This window comes from Lissotriton vulgaris, chromosome 10 (assembly GCF_964263255.1).
Source record: "Lissotriton vulgaris chromosome 10, aLisVul1.2, whole genome shotgun sequence".
Classification (NCBI taxonomy): domain Eukaryota; kingdom Metazoa; phylum Chordata; class Amphibia; order Caudata; family Salamandridae; genus Lissotriton; species Lissotriton vulgaris.
This window is the reverse complement of record NC_141698.1, coordinates 262,033,526-262,051,840: the sequence shown is the minus strand read 5'-3', so window position 1 is coordinate 262,051,840 and position 18,315 is coordinate 262,033,526. Positions and strand designations below refer to the sequence as shown.

At 51.1% G+C, this 18,315-nt stretch overlaps 2 protein-coding genes across 2 annotated transcripts in view; both read right to left on the bottom strand.

Annotated features, from left to right (window-relative positions):
- Positions 1 to 18,315, bottom strand: part of LOC147685082 (SCO-spondin-like) — a 1,395,910-nt gene that overhangs the window by 681,682 nt on the left and 695,913 nt on the right. The window contains exon 49 of the mRNA XM_086939757.1: positions 12,142 to 12,394. Within this exon, the coding sequence (XP_086795883.1) occupies positions 12,142 to 12,394 (253 nt within the window). The remainder of the gene's footprint in view (positions 1 to 12,141; positions 12,395 to 18,315) is intronic.
- Positions 98 to 12,112, bottom strand: LOC147685084 (uncharacterized). The gene is made up of 2 exons (XM_086942279.1): positions 12,097 to 12,112; positions 98 to 711 (listed from the first exon to the last, which is right to left on the bottom strand). The coding sequence occupies exons 1-2, from the start codon at positions 12,110 to 12,112 to the stop codon at positions 98 to 100; spliced, it is 630 nt and encodes a 209-aa protein (XP_086798405.1).

The window sequence follows — 18,315 nt, the reverse complement described above, 5'->3', positions numbered from 1 at the left end:
CTATCCCTTCGGAACCTGCCACCCAGTGGACCCCCTGTAGGGCGGTACACTGCCCCACCCCCCCCCGCCCCGGGGCTGTCCGTCTGTCAGGGCCAAGTCACTCCCTCCGACACCAGATCGATTCATTCCACAGCTTGCTCACCACATCCCTCAGTTCCATCATATACCAAGCATTCCCCAGCTGAGACAGATGCACACCGTCCTCCCTAAAGGCCAAAGGTTCCTCCAGGCGAATTCCAGGATGTGCGATGACTTTCACCCCCCTGTCAACACAGTAAAGTCTCATTGCCCGATTCAACTTTCTCCGGGCCTTCTCAATGGCCCCATGTTTCACGGCCCCTCTCCAAACCTTTCGGGGGACCAGCTCCGTCCAGGCAATGCAGGCCCCCGACATCCTTGATTTAAGCACATCCAAGTCCCTCTGCATCAATTGCAACAGAGCCAGTCCGGACAATTGCACCAGGTCGTTCTCTCCCAGATGGATGATCAACAAATCCGGGCAGCCCCTCTGGGGCACCATCTTCGCGAGCCAGGGCAGTAGTGCCCCCCATCGCATTCCACTCTTTCCCCACCACTTCACCTCGTGCAATTGTCCTCTCAGTCCCAGGCTACGTCCGTAAACCTGCCGGTCGGCGTACTTGGATGCCCAGTGCACAAAGGAGTGCCCGACGATCCACGTCACTGTCTTACCACCCGGGCCACCCACGCAACCTACGAAGAAAAAAGAAGTTAGAAACGGGCAAAACAGAAATCACAAACCAACAACCTGCCTGGGACCCCCTCTACTTCCTCACATACCGCTCGCAACAGCGAGACTTCCAACGACCAATGCTCCGAATCCGGTCCCAGGACCAACCCAGACGGGCCGCTGCAGTGGCAGCACCAATACGGAAGGAATGAGTACCAAACCCCGCCCCATTCAACCCCAATCGACCCAAAGCCTTCCTCAACACCGCCAACAGCTGGCCCGCCGTCAACCTCGCACCTGACGCATGCTGGAAGATCTCGCCCCCCCGCGGGCCCCCCGCCCCGCAGAAGGAGCGCCATTCTCGCACCGGGCAAACCGCCCCACCAGCCTCGTTCAACCACACCCACGTACCCCGGCCCAACTGATCAGTCTTCGAGCGGCCCAGCCAGATCCCCAAACGACCCGCATCCACTCGCACATCCTCGCACAAGCGCCCAGGCCCCCGCCTCGTGCCCAGCAACTCAGACACCCGGAAGGCCCCAAAAAACATCCACACCATGCACAAACGGAACAAGCCCACCTCAGCCCCGTCATAGCAACACTCAGGCAACACCCCCACCAGACGCACCACCAGGTCAAACGTCACCGCCTCCCGCGGGCGCCCCCCCCCAACACTCCTCTCCCGACCCCACCCCCGCAACATGCGAGCCAGTACCACATCCTTGGTGGGGTCGAAACCCAGAAACAAAACACAGTAGAAGGAAATGCCAGCCAACTTTCCAGAAATCGTAGCCGCCGTCAGGCCCCTGTCCATGCAAGAGAGCACATAGCCCCGCACACCCCCCCGTACCTCCGACTCACCACACACCACACCGTCCACCGTCCAACCCATAAAAGAACTAAATTCAGACCATGCCAAACGATATGTCCTCCTCGTGGACGGGGCCAGCGAACCCTCCACCAGACCAATCATCCTCACTCCCCCAATGCCCAGATGCCGGCCGGCAGCTCGGTCTTGCAGGCGTCCGCTCCCGGCGCCAGATGTCGGAACCGCTGCCACTGCGAACGAGACAAAGCATCCGCAATGTCATTATTCGCCCCCGGGACATGCCTGGCTCGAAACACCACATTCAACTGCAGACACGCCAGCATGAACCTACGCAACAGTTTCAACACTCGCAGGTCCCTCGCCCTCTGGTTATTCACAAGGTCCACAACCGTCATGTTGTCCACATGGAAAAGCACCGATCTGTCCCGAAAGTCATCCCCCCACACCACCAGCGCCACCAACAAAGGGAAAAACTCGAGAAAAGCAATACTCCTGCCCTGCTTCAACCAGGAGGCCGGCCAGCTCTCCGCGCACCACCGCCCATCCCAAAACACACCAAACCCCGCTGACCCGGCCGCGTCAGAAAAAATTTGGCATTGCCACACCACCCTCTCCTCATCAAACTCCAAAGGCACTCCATGGAACTCCCGCAGAAAGGTCATCCAAGTTCTGAGATCCGACCGCACCCCCAACGTGATTCTCACCCGGTGATGCGGAAGCACTGCCCCCGACATGGCCATGCCGAGCCGCCGACAGAACGTGCGCCCCGCCCGGACAACCCTGCACGCAAAGTTAAGGAAACCCAGCAGCCTCTGAACCGCCCGCAACGGGATCCTCCTCTCCCCCACTGCCCACTCCAGACACTCCAAAATCTCCCGCACTTTAGCCGCAGGCAGACGAGCCAACCACGCAACAGAGTCCAATTCAATCCCCAGAAAAGTGAGGCAACAGCTGGGACCAGCCGTCTTCTCAGGCGCAAGAGGCACCCCAAACTGCACCGCCAAAGACTGGAAACGCGACAGGGCCCTGCCACAATCCCCCGACCCCGCCCTCCCCAGGAAGAGGAAATCGTCCAGGTAGTGAGTGACCTCTCGACACCCGCTCACCCTCACCATGACCCACTGCAAAAAGGAGCTGAACAATTCGAACAGGGCACAGGAGATAGCACAACCCATGGGGAGGACCTTGTCGACATAGATGGCACCCTCGAACTGCATGCCCAAGAGCCCGAAATCCGCCGGGTGAATCGGCAAGAGCCGGAAAGCCGACTTGATGTCGCACTTCGCCAGCTCCGCCCCGGGCCCACAGGAACGCACCATCCGGACCGCATCGTCCACCGACGCATACAGCACCCTCGAGTCTTCCTCGGCGATGAAGTCATTCACCGACCTACCCTCCGGCCAAGACAAGTGATGAATCATCCTGAACTCCCCCACCTCCTTCTTCGGCACAACCCCCAGTGGCGAGACAATCAGGTCAGGCAGCGGCCAGTCTAGGAAAGGACCCGCAACTCTCCCCTCCGACACCTCCCTCAGAAGTTTCGCGGCCACCACCTCCGGCAGTTCCCGCGCCGACCTCAAATTCTCGGCCCACCGCCGCTCCCTGGGGCCCTGATAACCCACCCGAAAGCCTTCGGTGAATCCCCAAAAGAGCCGCGCCGCGGCCTCGCGGTCAGGGTAGCACGCGAGCCACGGGGCCATCGCCTCCACTCTAACCGGAGTAGGCGCCCTTCGGGCCAGGCTGGCCTCGCCCCCTGGCATTCCGCCACTGCTCCGAGGGAGTAGCGAGGGAGAGGCACTGAGTGATGGGGTGCTTCCCACCGCACTTAGAACACTCATGTTTAAACTTGCACGGGTAGCTGGAGCAGAAACCCCGACTGTAGCTCCAACACACTCCTGTGGTGGCCCCCCCTCCCCCCGGCTTGGGCGACTGTCCGGACACAATGGTGCTGGGCACAGTTCCGCCCCCCGCCCCGCCCTGGGCGGGACGCGTCGGAAAAGACCGATACAACACCGGGAGACCGCTGGCCGTATGAGTAGAGGCCGACGAGTGCGACGACGCCATCCACTGCATCCAAAGCTCCTGATCCACCTCCCCCCAACACTTCTCAGGATCGGCGCTGACTCGGGCCCGGAACTCCTCATCATAGCTCAACCAAGCGAAACCCCCAAATTGCATCTGCGCCTTGCGCACAATGTCCATGTACTTGAACAAGGCAATCGCACGGTCAAGGTACTTCACACAATACACACTCGCATAGATCAAGAAGGCCGATGTCCAATTCTCCATCGTGATAGGCACTCTAGGCCGCCTCGTCAACTCCCACTCCTCCTCCTTGGAACCCTCCTTCGCCTGCACTTCCCTGTGCAACAACTTAAAAACGTCCACAAACTCATGTTTCCAGATCTTTTCCCTCATCTTCTCGGACAAATGAGACCCCAACGGCATTGCCAGCCCCATGTACGGCATCTTCTTCGGGACCTTCACCCCTTTCTCCTCCTTCCCGTCACCCTTATCAGTCTGTACCCCCAAAGTTACCGACTTACCATCCACCTTCTTACCATCCTCAGGTGGACCGCCCGAAGGCGCCCCCCCCTCCCGCACAGACCCATCTCCCACTCCCACCGAGCGGCAGGGCCGCTTCCTCCCCTCCCCCCCCCGTGGCGCGTCATCCCAAGCCGCCCACCAGGCACTCTCACCTGTAGGTGCCTCCGTCCTCTCCCGGGGCCGTTCTCCGGACTCCTTCCCACGGGCCTTCACCGGTCCAGTCCTCTTCCGAGATCCGGGGTCGACCTGCAAGACACCAAGGTCGTCACCCCCCGCCGTGCGGCCTACGCCTTCCAGGTCATCCCGCACCTCCCCTTCTTCCAACTCCTCGCTCTCAGCACCGTAATCCAGTTCAAGCACCGGTTCCTGATCCACACCTTCGGACGAGACACACTTCACAGCACGTTTCACACCCTTGGTTCCACACTCGCGGCCACGCAGAACGGTGGCGCCACCAGAAACCGTTGCCCGATCCCGCGGGGGAGGGACAGCCGCCGCGGACTGCCCTGCTGCTTCCGGCCTGCGTCTCGGAGCCGTGATGCGCCCCGCAAGGCCCCCCTTAGCTCTGCCGACACCTGCCGACTTGGATCCCCTCCCGCCCCCCAGGTCGCTCGAACCTGGCAGGGCCCCGGCACCATCGGGCCTCAAAGCCGTGCTGGCCGTCCCTACCCCGGCCGCGCCCCCAGGAGGGTGGGCGGCCAGGCCTGACCTCCTCAACCGTGCCCGCCGAACCTCTTCTTCCTGCCTCTCCGCCTCCCTCTCCTCCTCCGAGGTGGGGGTGGGGGGTCCTTCAATGTCGGGGCCCCACACAGAACCAACCCGGGCCCTGGTCTCCTCAGCCCACCTGACCTCCTGAATCTGCTCCAAGATGCGTTCTCCCCTGGCCCTCTCCTCCCAGGAGACGGAACCCCAGATAGGGGGCTGGAGCGGCTGGCCATGGCCATAAAAATCGCACCCCCGGGGGAAGAAACCCACCTGTTGGAAACCCTGGACCCAACCCGGGCCGCCAATGGGGACCAGCGAAGGGGAAGCCCCCCTACCCATCGAAAACCCAGGCAACAACGGCCGAACCACGGCCGGGGAGCCCGCCCTCGAGCCTCGGGACAAGTCAATTGGGCCGCCCCCAGACACCCGCAGGTCCAGCCCAGGCCCATCCCCGCTACCAGAAGCCCCATCCAAACGTACCAAGGCCCCGGGGGCCCCGCCGTCACCTCCCGACCCGACCAGGCCCTGCGCGGGCCCAGCCCGGGCGTCACTTAGCTCCACCCCCTGCTCAGCACCGTCCGGCGCCATCAGAGGACCCTGGAGCGGGAGTTCCTCGGGCACGGCCCGCACGGCCCGCACGGCTGCCCCCGAGGCCCCAGGCACAAAATCCAATTGGGGAAAGGGGCGAGTGGAAGTCGACCGGCGCTTCCCGCCCCGCGCAGTATCCCTAGGGGCACCCCCCCCTCTCCCGGCCCCTGAGCCACCCTCCTGAACCTGATCGTCCTCCAGGCAGGCAAAAACCGCCGCCTGCACCCCCGCCGAGGCAGCCCTCGTGCCTCTGGTGGCCCCCACCCAGGCCTGATCCATGACCCCGGGCCTAATCAAGTCATCGCGGCCGGCCCTAGCGAGCAGCAACAAGGCCTCACGGACCTGTTCCGCCGGCACCCCAGACATCCCAGCCAAACTAGAGAAACAACAAGAGAAAGAAACACAAAAACCCAGCTGTCGGACGAGCAGCTCCGAGAACAATTCCTAAAAGTAGCACTAGGCCTCAACTACGCACTAACTACAACTTCTTTTCGAGCTCCCTCCCGATGGTGCCAGGCGCGGAAAAGAGGAAGATCCCTTCCTCCCCCGCGCTTAAGTACCCACCCCCTAACTCCTCCCCTTCCCCTGCCTGGACTATCCCCTGCGCGAAAGACCCCGGGGAAAGACTAGTCTGCGACTCTGCTTTCCCCGGGGCCCGGCATCGCGGGCAATAGCCCTGCGATGTATTTACATCGAAGTAATGGGTGTTTCCCGATTCGGATAGAAGAAGTCTTATCTGTAATCTCCAAATTACAAGCGCACAAGGCACCAGGGCCAGATGGCTTCCTGGCAGTGTTTTATAAATTGATCTGGGGCAAATTAGCTCCTCTTCTCACAAGAGTCTTAAACTCGATCTCGTCAGTGGAACCTCTCCCCCTTCTATGAAGGAGGCGTCAATAACTGTTATAGCTAAACAGGGGAAGGGCAGACAACAATGCAGGTCGTATCACCCAATCTCACTTTTAAATGTAGATGCTAAGCTCTTTACGGAGATTTTAGCGAACATTCTAGCGCCGCTGCTCCTGGGACTGATTGAGCCAGACCAGGCCGGTTTTATAACGCACAGAAAATGGTCTGACAACACCAAGAGAACATTACATTTGATAGATAAGGACACCTGCTCTCCGCAGGAAAGGATGCTTTTCTCTATCGATGCCGAAAAGGCATTCGACCGAGTGTACTGACCTTACCTGATTGAAGTGCTAAAATGTTTTGGAATCAAGGAATGCTTTTGTGCCTGGATCAGTGGTAACTATGGCTCTCTGAGTGTGTCAATTCGAGAGACAGATACAACATCTGAACGCTTCCCGTTTTGTGAAGGGACGTGGCAGGGGTGCCTGCTCTCCACTCTCTTGTTTGCTCTTTACACAGAATCTTTTGCACAAAGTGGTATGTCTTAAGAGGAGATGGCGGGCATACAGTCCTGGCGGGAGGAGCACCTAATAACGCTCTACCCCGATGATGTTCTAGTAGCTTTAGAGAACCCAGGGAACTCCCTTCCGGCCTTTCTGGGAGAGGTCCAAGTGTTCGGCCAGGTCTCGGGGTTTCACATCAAACTGGCCAAGTCCCAGACAATGAGCCTTACAACTACAGCAAGCACTAGAGAACAATTAACCTAAATTCCCTCTATACACTGGGCGTCGGGCTCAGTGGCATACTTGGACATCCATTTTGCCCCCTCATTACAAGAAATTGCATCTCATAAATATCAAGATTTACTTGGGAAAGGTAAAGCCGACCTTGCGCTATGGCAACATTACCCACTCTCATGAATGGGCAGGATAGCCGCCCTGAAGATGATGATTCTCCCCAGAATATTATATAAATTTCAGATCTTGCAGGTTCGGACTGCACAGGGCACCCTTCAGAAAGCACTTCAAAACTTTATCTGAGGAAGTAAGCATCATAGGATGAGACGAGACTATAGCTGGCAGCCCCCTGAAGAGGGAGGCCTGGGTATTCCTTGTGTGGGGCGAAATTATCAAGCTTCACAACTAATTTACTTGGTAGAATGGTCCACGCCTGAATCGGAGAAGAGATGGCAGTTTATGGACAGGGCACTAGCAAACACAGTGCTCTAGAAGATTCCCTTCCTGCCCCGTGTTCACCGCCCACCAAATTTATATTTATCTGTATTGTGAAGCCTACTTTAAGGGTCTGGGATGCAATTGCGAGGCCAGCAACGCTGACGTCTTTGTAGTCCCCTCTCTCTCCTATAGTCGGAAACAGAGTGTTTCCCCCAGGGATGGATAGCACCACATTTTCAGCATGGATGGAGATGGGATGCAGATCTATAGGTCACTTCTTTGACAAGGAAGGGCTCAGGCCATTTCATGACCTGAAACAGGAATATGGGATCCCTGAGAGTGAATGCTACAGATATAGACAGATACAGCATGGGTGATGCAACCGAATGTGAGGGAGGCAGCACAGCCTAATTTTACGGGCTTTGAGAAGTGGATTCTCTTAAAACATTCAAACAAGCACGTGACTTCGGAGATCTATATATAATAATAATATAATAATCCACATTTGTAAAGTGTGAACCATCACCCAATAGGGTCTCTAGGCGCTGGGGGCCGTCGGGAAGATTAAGCAAGCTATTGCCCAAAGTCACATGGTGCTGGGCTAATCTGCTGCCGGCCCCGGGGAAGAACAGCGGATCAAGATACCCTCCCAGTGCCAGTGCGAGTGAGGATTGGGAAGGTCACTTTATCAGAAGGAGTGACGTGCCATATTTTATTGAGCGCGACACACCTCCAAAAGCGCGGCTAGCATGGAAATTGCAACTAAGTTGGCCACGTGCTGGAATCTCACCCCAGAGGGCTAAAGAAAGGAAACCCAGACAGGTATGACAGATGCTGGTAAAGGTGTGATGGGCGTGGGACACTGGTTCACATATTGTGGGAATACCCTAGTCTGAATGCCTTTTGGGAGGAAATCCTAGCAAACATAGATACACTGCGATACCCAAACTTCCCAGATTTCCCTCATTTGTAATATTGGGCCTCCCTAACCCTTGATAGATTGTAATTTTCCTGTTACGGAATGTCCTAATGATGTTGTGAATATGTTAGCCTAATGTGTCTAACCAATATGCAGTTACAGCCTATTATTCATGTGCTGCAACCCACTGAGCTATTTTTGTAATATGCAAGCTTCAGTTGGATAGAATTGTTTCTGTAATGTGTAAGCTTTTGTCTTATTATTGCCTTCTAAGTTAGAAAACCTGATGTGGTACATTGCTTTCCCTTGGTTAGGTTCCCATTATTGATATTTATGTATACTTTCCTATAAGAGAGAGAAGCTTGTCTATGGCAGACAGATTTCTGATGCTGACATTAGCTCTGTAGCTCCAATGTCTCATGGTACAGCTTTCCCCCCTCCCTTATGAGCAGAAAATCCCTGTTTCAGCATTTCTTGCCTTGAGTTAGTTTTGCAGAAATGTGTCCATGCCCTGGAGTAGCAGAGCCTCGGCTCTGTGACCTTGAGGGGAGATAACAGTGTTGCCTTCGCAGGTGGAGATGCCTCATGTATAAGTTCATTGTTCACCCTCTGCTGAGCCCAGTACTTTTCCAGTCTGGGCGTGGTTTTACTCTGCCATGCTATGTTATAATGTATTGCTGTGATGAGAGGAGGCAGTCCTCTCGGTGCACTCACTGGGGTGTAGACCTGACGGGGCCCATCTGCAGATGAATATTATGTCCTAATAAATATGTTTCTAATTCTTCTCCACTGCCTGGCTGGCTTATTATATGATAATGATAGATGAGTGAGGTAAGACGCTCAGGTGGATTTGAGCCACGCTTATCACCCTCTCACCTACCCCCTAAAATCCAGACGGGGAAGAATGTACAATTAGCAGCATTAAGGGCCCCACCCCCTGTCAGAGAGTTTACCTTCGGCGCTATCAAAAAAATTACCATTATTTAGCTTAACATTCAAACAGATACCCAATACTCGGTCAAGCGATTCAAAGTCCTTCAGCAAAGCTATCCAATAACCATAAACTAGTTGAACTGCAAAGTAAGAAGTGCCTTTGCTTCAGGGGCTGGCAGAGAGTTTCTGTCATGTAGAAAAAATGTGTGAATTCCATCCTAGTAAAGTACCATGCTGCAGTGTCTGGACCTCGGATGGTAATCTAACAACGTTATGTACTATCCCCTTAATTCAAATATATAGGCATCATAGATATAAGGAAAGGACACCTACAAAAAAACAAGTGTAGGACATAGCTAATTTCAGCTTATGCAATGTTACATTATTATCTACTGATCTGCTCACTGCGTAATGTCCTTCAGCTCTGCTACTCCCTCCTAAATGACCCAAGCAAACCAGACCCTGACATGAACAACAGTAAAAGTATATCTCTTAAGTTCTCAGTTTAGTGGATCATTGCTTAGTTGAGTGGACACTGAGGGGAACAAGGCAATGCTCCATCTGGATTCCGAGTCTGATGCTGCAGTCTGTGATGAACTGGAACTGATGGGCGGGCAAGTGGATTGCAGGGTCTTTGCTGAGCGGAGAGCCTCCGGTCTGCCTCCCAAGGCCAGTTGAGGGGACGGCACCCTGGTGAGGCAGTCTTGAGTAAGAAGCCCTCTTTGGTGCGGAGGCTGCTGTGATTTCAGCAGAGACGGCGTGTGGTGCCTTCCTCCTGGGGTACTAGGGAAGTGCAGTTCTAACCTGTCCCACGCACTTTCCGGTGTTACAAAGAAATGAAAGCGCTGATTGGGGACGATTTTCGGTTTAGTCGGAAAGAGAAGCACAAAGGTGAGTCCTACTGCACAGAGGTGGGCTTTGTTATCTTGGAATAAAGAGCATTTGTGCTGCATTGCCAGTTATAGTTAGGAAATATCGAGACCTTGGTATAGTTAATCATAAGTGGGCTGCTGTTACGAACGGCTTGAAGTAGTAGTTCATGATCACTAAAGTTCAACATTTTTGCTATCTGCTCCCATTCAGCGAACATTGCACACCAGGGTAAGACTCAGCCAGGTGGCATAGCACGGAGCAGGCATGTCCCAGGCCTCAGCACTCCATGCGGATTCCCTAGGCCGCCGCTCAGCTCACTCTCCGATATTTAACCAAAGTCCGAAACTGCCACTGGCGAGCACATAGGCGCCAGGTGGCGATCCAGTGCGGTTTAGCAGCGCTTCCACACCGGGTTACATGCGGTTACCACAGGATAATTATACTGGGTCTGAGAGCTCGTCGCCTATGATAACACCATCTTGGGCTGCTTGTCATGTCCCCCTGTCTATAGACACTTTAACCAGCTATACGAAGTTCTGGTCAGAAAATCCAGGTCACTATTTGTGAGCAGTATTTTTACCGCTAGCATAGTATTTTATTTTGCAAACTGACCTATCAGTAGGTAGGTCGGTTCTAGAAATACTGATTCTTGGTAGTCACAAATCGACCTACATCATGAATATTAAGGAGTTAGGTCGCAATGTACGACCCACAAAGAATCCTAGCCTTCACAGGAATGGTGGTCTACTGAGGTCAGCAGACCAACATGTCTGTGATTGCTTTTAAATAAACCAATCTTTTTTTTTTTTTTTTAACTGCGCCCCGTTTTGGAAAACAGGATGCGTTACAAATGAAAAAGGTAAAGTGACATATTTTAAGAGTAGGCATTGGTTGATGGGATTATTCTTTAAGTGGAAGTGGTCCCTTTGGAATGAGCTACCACTACATGATTGTAGTCAGTAAAATATTAATGTTTTGCGACTGAATTGCAGTTGCAAAACATTAATGCATACCATTCCAATTCGATATTTGGAAGGGACTCTCTTAACACACCCCTTCCAAATACCTAATTGTTTTTGGGTCTGAAACCCAAATTATGATTTGGTAAAGTTGTACTGAATCATAATTTGTGGTTTGTACATAGCAAAAGACATTGCGTGATCGCAAACAGCCCGATTCTGCAAATCCGGCCTATCCGCGACTATATAACGCCTTCGCACATGTGGCCCTTACTGCCTCAAGTGGCTGCTAAATTACAATTCAGTTGCCACTCACTGACAATGTAGCTGTCCCACTCTCAGCTGGAAGACTGCTGGTATGTGTATGGTTCACTCAAGGATGTCAGGCCATCAGCAGGAGGACTGGATAGCCACAGAAGAAATTACCAATGAGGATCTGAAGAATTACATCCAAAGATTAAGGTTCAGTAGCCCACTGCAATTTTCCATATTAATATTGACTCCAGGATACCTGACTACCAAAATATTGTGGACACATATCGAGGGCCAAAATATTCACCAGTTAAGTATATATAAGAATAGTTTACTTTACTTAACTACTACATATATGTACTTTGACAATATCCATATCCTCAAAGTACGTAAGTGTTGAGTTAAGGATAGCAAATCTATACCTACCTACATGCACCTACCATCTCGATATTTTGGTCACCATATTTTGGTAGCCAGATGTTGCTGTAATTGATATTTCAACATATAACCGATGAGACCAACCACAAATGATCAGTCACCAGCATACCTAAAAAGGTGCATAATGTCACTGATTGGCAAGAGTGAATGGATACACAAATGTGCTTAGGAAATACAAAGTAAGTCTGTTTTCCCAGTTACATTATTTCAATGAAATTTGGGGACCTGGCAAACAGAGAAGACATTGTTACATCTCGTATAATCTTACTATGCTCTAGAAATATATGGGAATATTTGAACTTAAGCTCCAAATTGCTACCCACAGTGAAATTAATTACCATCCCCATAGCCCATCCCGGCTTATGGAAATTTCTATCGCCTACCAGTTGTTGCAGGAATCAAGGGCAGTGGTGTCTCCCGGTTGGTAGAGTGCGCCCTTATGATAGCACAGGCATTGGCTGGGAGGCACACAACTGCTGTTTTGAAGAAAGAGGCCCTCTGGGCAGTAGCAACCCTCATAGCAAGCAGTGGTACACTCCACATTGGTAGCTTGGTCCAAGCAGAGCCGTGGGCACGGTCCTCCCCCACTGCGACATTCCTCTGCTGATTGGTAGATCATGTCTTCCGGGCAGAGCTCTGAAAGAAAAGATTAGCTATTAGCCATAGCTATCTAGGTTATGATAGACTGCATAACATCAAGGGCCAGCTTTAAGTTAAGGAGAATACTAGAATTAAGAAAGAGCCCCCATTTTGGGGCACACACATAACAACAATTACCTGCTGTTCTGGCTTGTGAATAAGCACTACAAGGTCCTGTGTTGTATATATTAGCCACCTAACCACACACACAGCATGTCTACGGATAGAAGCTTTTAGTGATTTCATGCCTTTGCAGCAGAAAGTGTATCTGTTGAGAGCTGTGTTTTAGTGTTCAAATGCATAGTGGGGCTGAGTAACGCTCTGTGTGGAAATGACAAGTGACCCACCTTAGTCGTAATACAATGTAAAATTTGGTAACACTAGTTAATTGTTGATTCTTATTAAATATTCAGCGCAGCCTGTAGAAGATCATCTTGAATATCTTGATCAGTTAATTTTATATTTTTCTGGAGTAAGTTTGGAGGCTTTGCTCTTCGACCCTGATGCCAGCAGTTACTTTTTCTATTCTAGGAATTAAGAATGAGGAGAGCAGAGCGTGAATCTGTCAGGAAGAAATACGAAGGGGCCCTTTTCTCTACGCTCTCTACCATAGGTGTTCTTCAAAGATGCTCCATGGCTTTAATGCCTGTAAGGAGATCCTTGCAGATGGATGCCCAATAGGCAGAGAATGCCTTTGAATCTGCTCAAGGTGACTTTTATGGGATGTCAAATGTGCCAAGAGAGTGTTAACTCCAGATCTGATGATTTTTAATTACTCGACTGAGCCTTCAAAAGTTACTCTAGCAAAATGCAAACCTATCAAGCCACCTCCTTGGGTCGAATAGGCTTCACAACAGAGGAATAGGGGGTAGAATAGCCCACGTGGAGTCTGACTGAGCTACGGTATTTTCCATGGCACACTAGTATTTCTCCTACAAGCTCCATCTCAAGCTCCCTCTCCTCAAAACTAATATGGACATAGAAGAAGACAAAAGAACTCTTAAGGAAGTCTACCCTTCAACTCTTGCAAAGCATTGGGAAGAGAGGGTTCCTACCTCTTACTTAAACATTTGCTTTAAGGACTCATGTCCAGAAACAGGGATCCAGTGGCTTGATTATGCCTCGGAGGACAGAGGCTCACAAGCCAGCTTAGACCTTCTAATCTCCTGAGACTTCTGGAGACAGATTTGCCCATTGGGGAAACTTCTGATGAGAAGCCAGAGAGGCTACTGGGTTCAACCAAGAGCAGCTTCCTGGCCATGTGAAGAACTCCAGGTCTACTGGTGTGCTACAAGAAATGTGTAAAACCTTACCTCAGTTATAGAAACTCTTGAATTCCCTTTTCAAAGAACTGAAGTTGAGAGAGCAGTCTGAAATAAATTAGCGGCTATACCCTCTTGAAAAATACATCTACAACTTAACTACCATTGTTCAAAATACATTTGAAATCATCAAAGAGAAGCAACTGACTTTGCCCGGGTTCAACGGCCTATGTTAAGACACATGGACTTAGGTTACTTTGTAGGGATTTTGTTAGTGCTGTTGCCCCGCCGGGGAATCTTGTGGTACAAAACATTTCTAAGGATGATTGCAAGTATTTGTGGACCATGATTCTCTATAATAGTTTGCGTTTTAATCATTGTTATTGAAATGATGACCTAATCTTCTCATTACTTGTATTTATTTTTTTGTGAATAGTTTTCCACCTTTTGCTTAGTCTTTTGTTGTTGTTGCACACCACATTTACAGAAACATACATGTCATACAGACCAACAAGCAACAATGTGTCATGGTTAATCTCTTTTAAATAGTTTCCTGAAACATCCTTGTCCTAACATCTGATTGTTTGGTGAAAGGACTCCAAAGTATTTGATAGATCCTTGCCTAAGGGATGCATGACTTCAGTGTTTTACTGCTCTACTACACATCTAGCCTGTGTGCATGACCTACTTTTACCCCAGAACCTTTTGCAGAATGCTCAAGTCCATAAAAGGAATTGTTTTCTCATGCATGGCTTGCTGGGAATATATATCTGTTCCATTCAAATAAAATACACACGTTTCCTTCTTAAGAACGCTGATAAAATTTATTTTCTCAATGTGGTCAGACCATTTGAAATTTAAACAATGTCGCAATTATACTGGAAACTGTGTCAGACAATGGACATTAACCATCATTGTTAACTTGTGATATTTTTTCCCCGATGCCGATCAACACTTATGAATTAGGCCTTGGGTACCTGCCAGAAATATTACTGAAGAATTAAAAAAAAAATGAGTGTATCCTGTGCAACCATTGCAGTGCTAGGTCCATTTACATGGAGGGCATACTGCCCCCATTTCTGTCGGACCACCTTTTAACTGGGTGCCCCAGTAGCAGTGACAGTGGTCCTTTTATAGTAAATGCGGTATTCCCAAAGCAGGCGCAAAATCGCACCTACTTAGAGAACAGCTCATTAGTAAAAAACAGTTCATTAGTGAAAGGGGACTCTGTAATTTTGCGACACCAGTGGGGCAGACTACCACTCCCATGTTACACTCTGCCGGAGGGGGCCACAACGCCACGCCACGCCAGCATTTCCGGCACAGGAGAGCCTAAAATCACCAGCGGAGTGTGGCAGCGCAGGACGTGTGCCGGCGTGCCTGGGTCATGCCCAGGCAAAACACGGGCCAAGGACGGGCCCATCTGCGCCCGTCAGACCCTGAAGGAGGCTGGGCTGGGCCCACCCTCTTGATCTTCGGATTTTCATACTGGAACTCATCCATCAAGCTCCACTCTAGTTTTCTTTTTCCCCTAAATTGGTTACACCCCAAGTTAAACTCTTATTCACTATGGGGAAATGGAAAATTGCCCTCCCCCTAAAAACAACTGACACTACTCTAGATGGTTTTCTGCAAAAGGCGGTAGGGGCACTAAATAAGGAAATAGAACTGGCTGAGAGGAGACTGTTACTAGTGCCCATCCCTGACACACCAGTTACCTCCACGGTTACGGAGAACTCTTCTATGATAGAAACTGGAACACATCCTGAATTAAGGCCACAACCCCCACTTTCACCCTTTATCATCACGGTGAATCAGGGAAACCAACGTGCCACTCATGAGGGAGAAGAGATTGCCCCGCAGCTAATCATGTGAAAAATTGGGTCACTAAGTGGGATAGAAGGGAAGAGGAAGCGGTTTGAATTGGTAGGGGTTGACCCGAAAGCGAAAGGTCAGTCGTCAAGGGTTAAGCACACGAAACAATCTCACCCTCCAGGTACTGCATGCAGAATTTGTAATGCTAGTGGAAAATCTGTACAAATTGATTTGGACATATTGACTGAAAATTTCAGCAAGGTTGTTAAGGACGCCCTGGAACCTATTCTTTCTCACTTGACTAGTATTGAAGAGCATTGTGTATGTTTTTCTCAGGATCCAAGGGATCACCTAGCACTCCAGGGCCCAGCCACATAAATATACGGGTAACTGATGAACTTTCTAATGCCTTTCCGGTGATTTTGGAACCATCGAATGGACTATCTTCTAAAGACAGTTGGGCCACTTTGCCAGGTACCAGAAATAACTTAATTGATACAAGAGTAAGGGAAATTGTGATGGTTGGAACACATAGTGGGGATGGACATGGGAGGGGGCAGAATGGGAACCACAGACTAGGACCCGTCATGCTTGGGGGGGGAGAGAAACAAAATAATCGATAAGTAATTTGGAACCAGGGTATAGATGTTTAGCTGGGCAGGGGGAAGAAACTTACCCCCGACTGTACTCCTTATACAGTGATCATGACAGGTATACCTCACCTCCTTCCTGGGCAACAAGAAAGTTGCTCAAGCCTTATAAATAAGTCAGCATACTGGTGCTCGAGGAGAATCCCATCACCTATTAATTGGCTCAAACACAAAATTGTGGCAAGGAGGGTGGGCTGGTTAGGCCCTCTAACCAAATGCCTAGAAGGGGACAGCGTTGCACTTAATTTTAATGACGCAAGGTACGCTTTGCTCTGAAGCATATCAGAGACTCACCAAAAAATTTGAAAAAGGCTTGTCATCTGGGTTTCTTCTACCCCCCCCCCCCCCCCTACCAGGGGACTAGTAAGAGGCAACATCATACAGGGTATGGGCCAAAAAGATATCTCCCCCCCAGCCCCTCTCATTTATCCACTCCAATCCCTTTGAAGCCCTTTCAGGCCTGACAGATATATTTACTGACTGCCTGTTCAATCAGGCAGCCTAGCTGTTCGGGAAAGATCATACCCACGCCGCCCTGTTCTAGGGAGAGACGTAGAAACCTATGTTATCAGATTTATCTGGTCCCATTTTGTTAAACATAACCAGCCCTACCAATGACATAGTGAATACGTTAATCTTCATCCGGGACTCTATTCCTGTTTCTAATGTGAATCCGGGGGTGGAGGGGTCTGGTAAATCAGCCATGCTCACCACAGAGCAAGACCACTGACTCATTGTCAGTGAAATTGCTCTACCTCCCTTGCAGCCCCACCATTAAGTGAGGCCTTCCCCTGAGCCCCTGCACTCTCGAGTGTTGATGTTCGGGCCCTCCTCCACCCACAGGTTTTACCTGCACCTCATCCCTGGTTGTCCATTGGACCTCTGTCTCCTTTCTCTCTTTTTCTTTCCTTTTTCACTTGTTTTTTTCCCTCGTTTCTATCTCCCCCTTTCACTCTCCTTCTGTGTCTTTCCTCCTTTTTCACTCGTTTTTTCCCTCTTTTCAAGCTCCAAGTTTCACTCTCCTCTGTGTCCTCTGTGTCTTTCCTTCATACTGCTTGCACTTTTTCTGCCTTATTTGCACTTTCCCCTCTCTTTTTGACCTTTTCTGCCCGTTTCCCCCTCTCTGCTGCCCCCACGCCCCCTCCCCCAGCACGACCAGCGCGACCGGCCCAATCTAGGTCCCCTCCCTGCTCCCTGCTACCCCCTCCCAGCTCTCCAGCCCTCCCCGACCCCTACTTAATAGTGGCCGCTGCGCGGCTGCGCTCCTGGTGCGCTAAAGGCAAGCCCATCTGTGCCCATCCGCGACTCGACCGCGACCAGCGCCAGGAACGCTGAATCTCTTCACCGCCAACTCTATGCCCCAACGGCACTCCATGCACACAACCCAGGATGCAACAACAACTGCAAGCTAGCATCACCGGCCAACACTCACGGACCCTTCAGCTGTCACCGCTTCTGGCACACCTGCAGCACCGCCAATACTGTGGACCCAGCACAACCCGCCCGCAAGAGCAGAACCAAACCAAAGACCCTGCAATGCATACTCCTCAATGTCTGATCTCTCCACAAACATGCCACCAAAATCTGGGACCTCCTCCACAGCACCACCCCGGAAGTAGCATTCTTCACCAAAACCAGGACCAACACCACCTCGGGACCGGACATCGCCATCGCCATTCCCAAAGGATACAAGATCTCTAGGAAGGACCGTCACACCCGCCCAGGAGAAGGAATCACCATCGTCCACAAATCCACCCTTTGCCTGAGCACACTGCCGGACAAGCTCACAGACCTGATGGAACACCTTTACTTCAAGATACTGGCCAACCCCAACTCCACCCTCCGAGAAACCCTCATTTACCGACCTCCTGGCCCCTGCAGACTTTTTACCAACTCCATCACGGACATCATCTCCCCATATGCCATCGCGTCCACCAAGTACACCCTACTGGGTGACCTAAAATTCTACCTCAACAACCAACTGGACCCCAGCACCACATCCCTCCTGGACAACTTCCACAACATTGATTTCTGCCAAATTGTGACCGAACCCACGCACTCAGCAGGACACACCCTCGACCCCCTTTTAACAACAGTAAACTCATCACCTTCAGCCACACCATCAAACTCCCATGGACTGACCATCGATGAGTCCACTTCACCTTCAGAACACCCACCATCCAAAGAAATC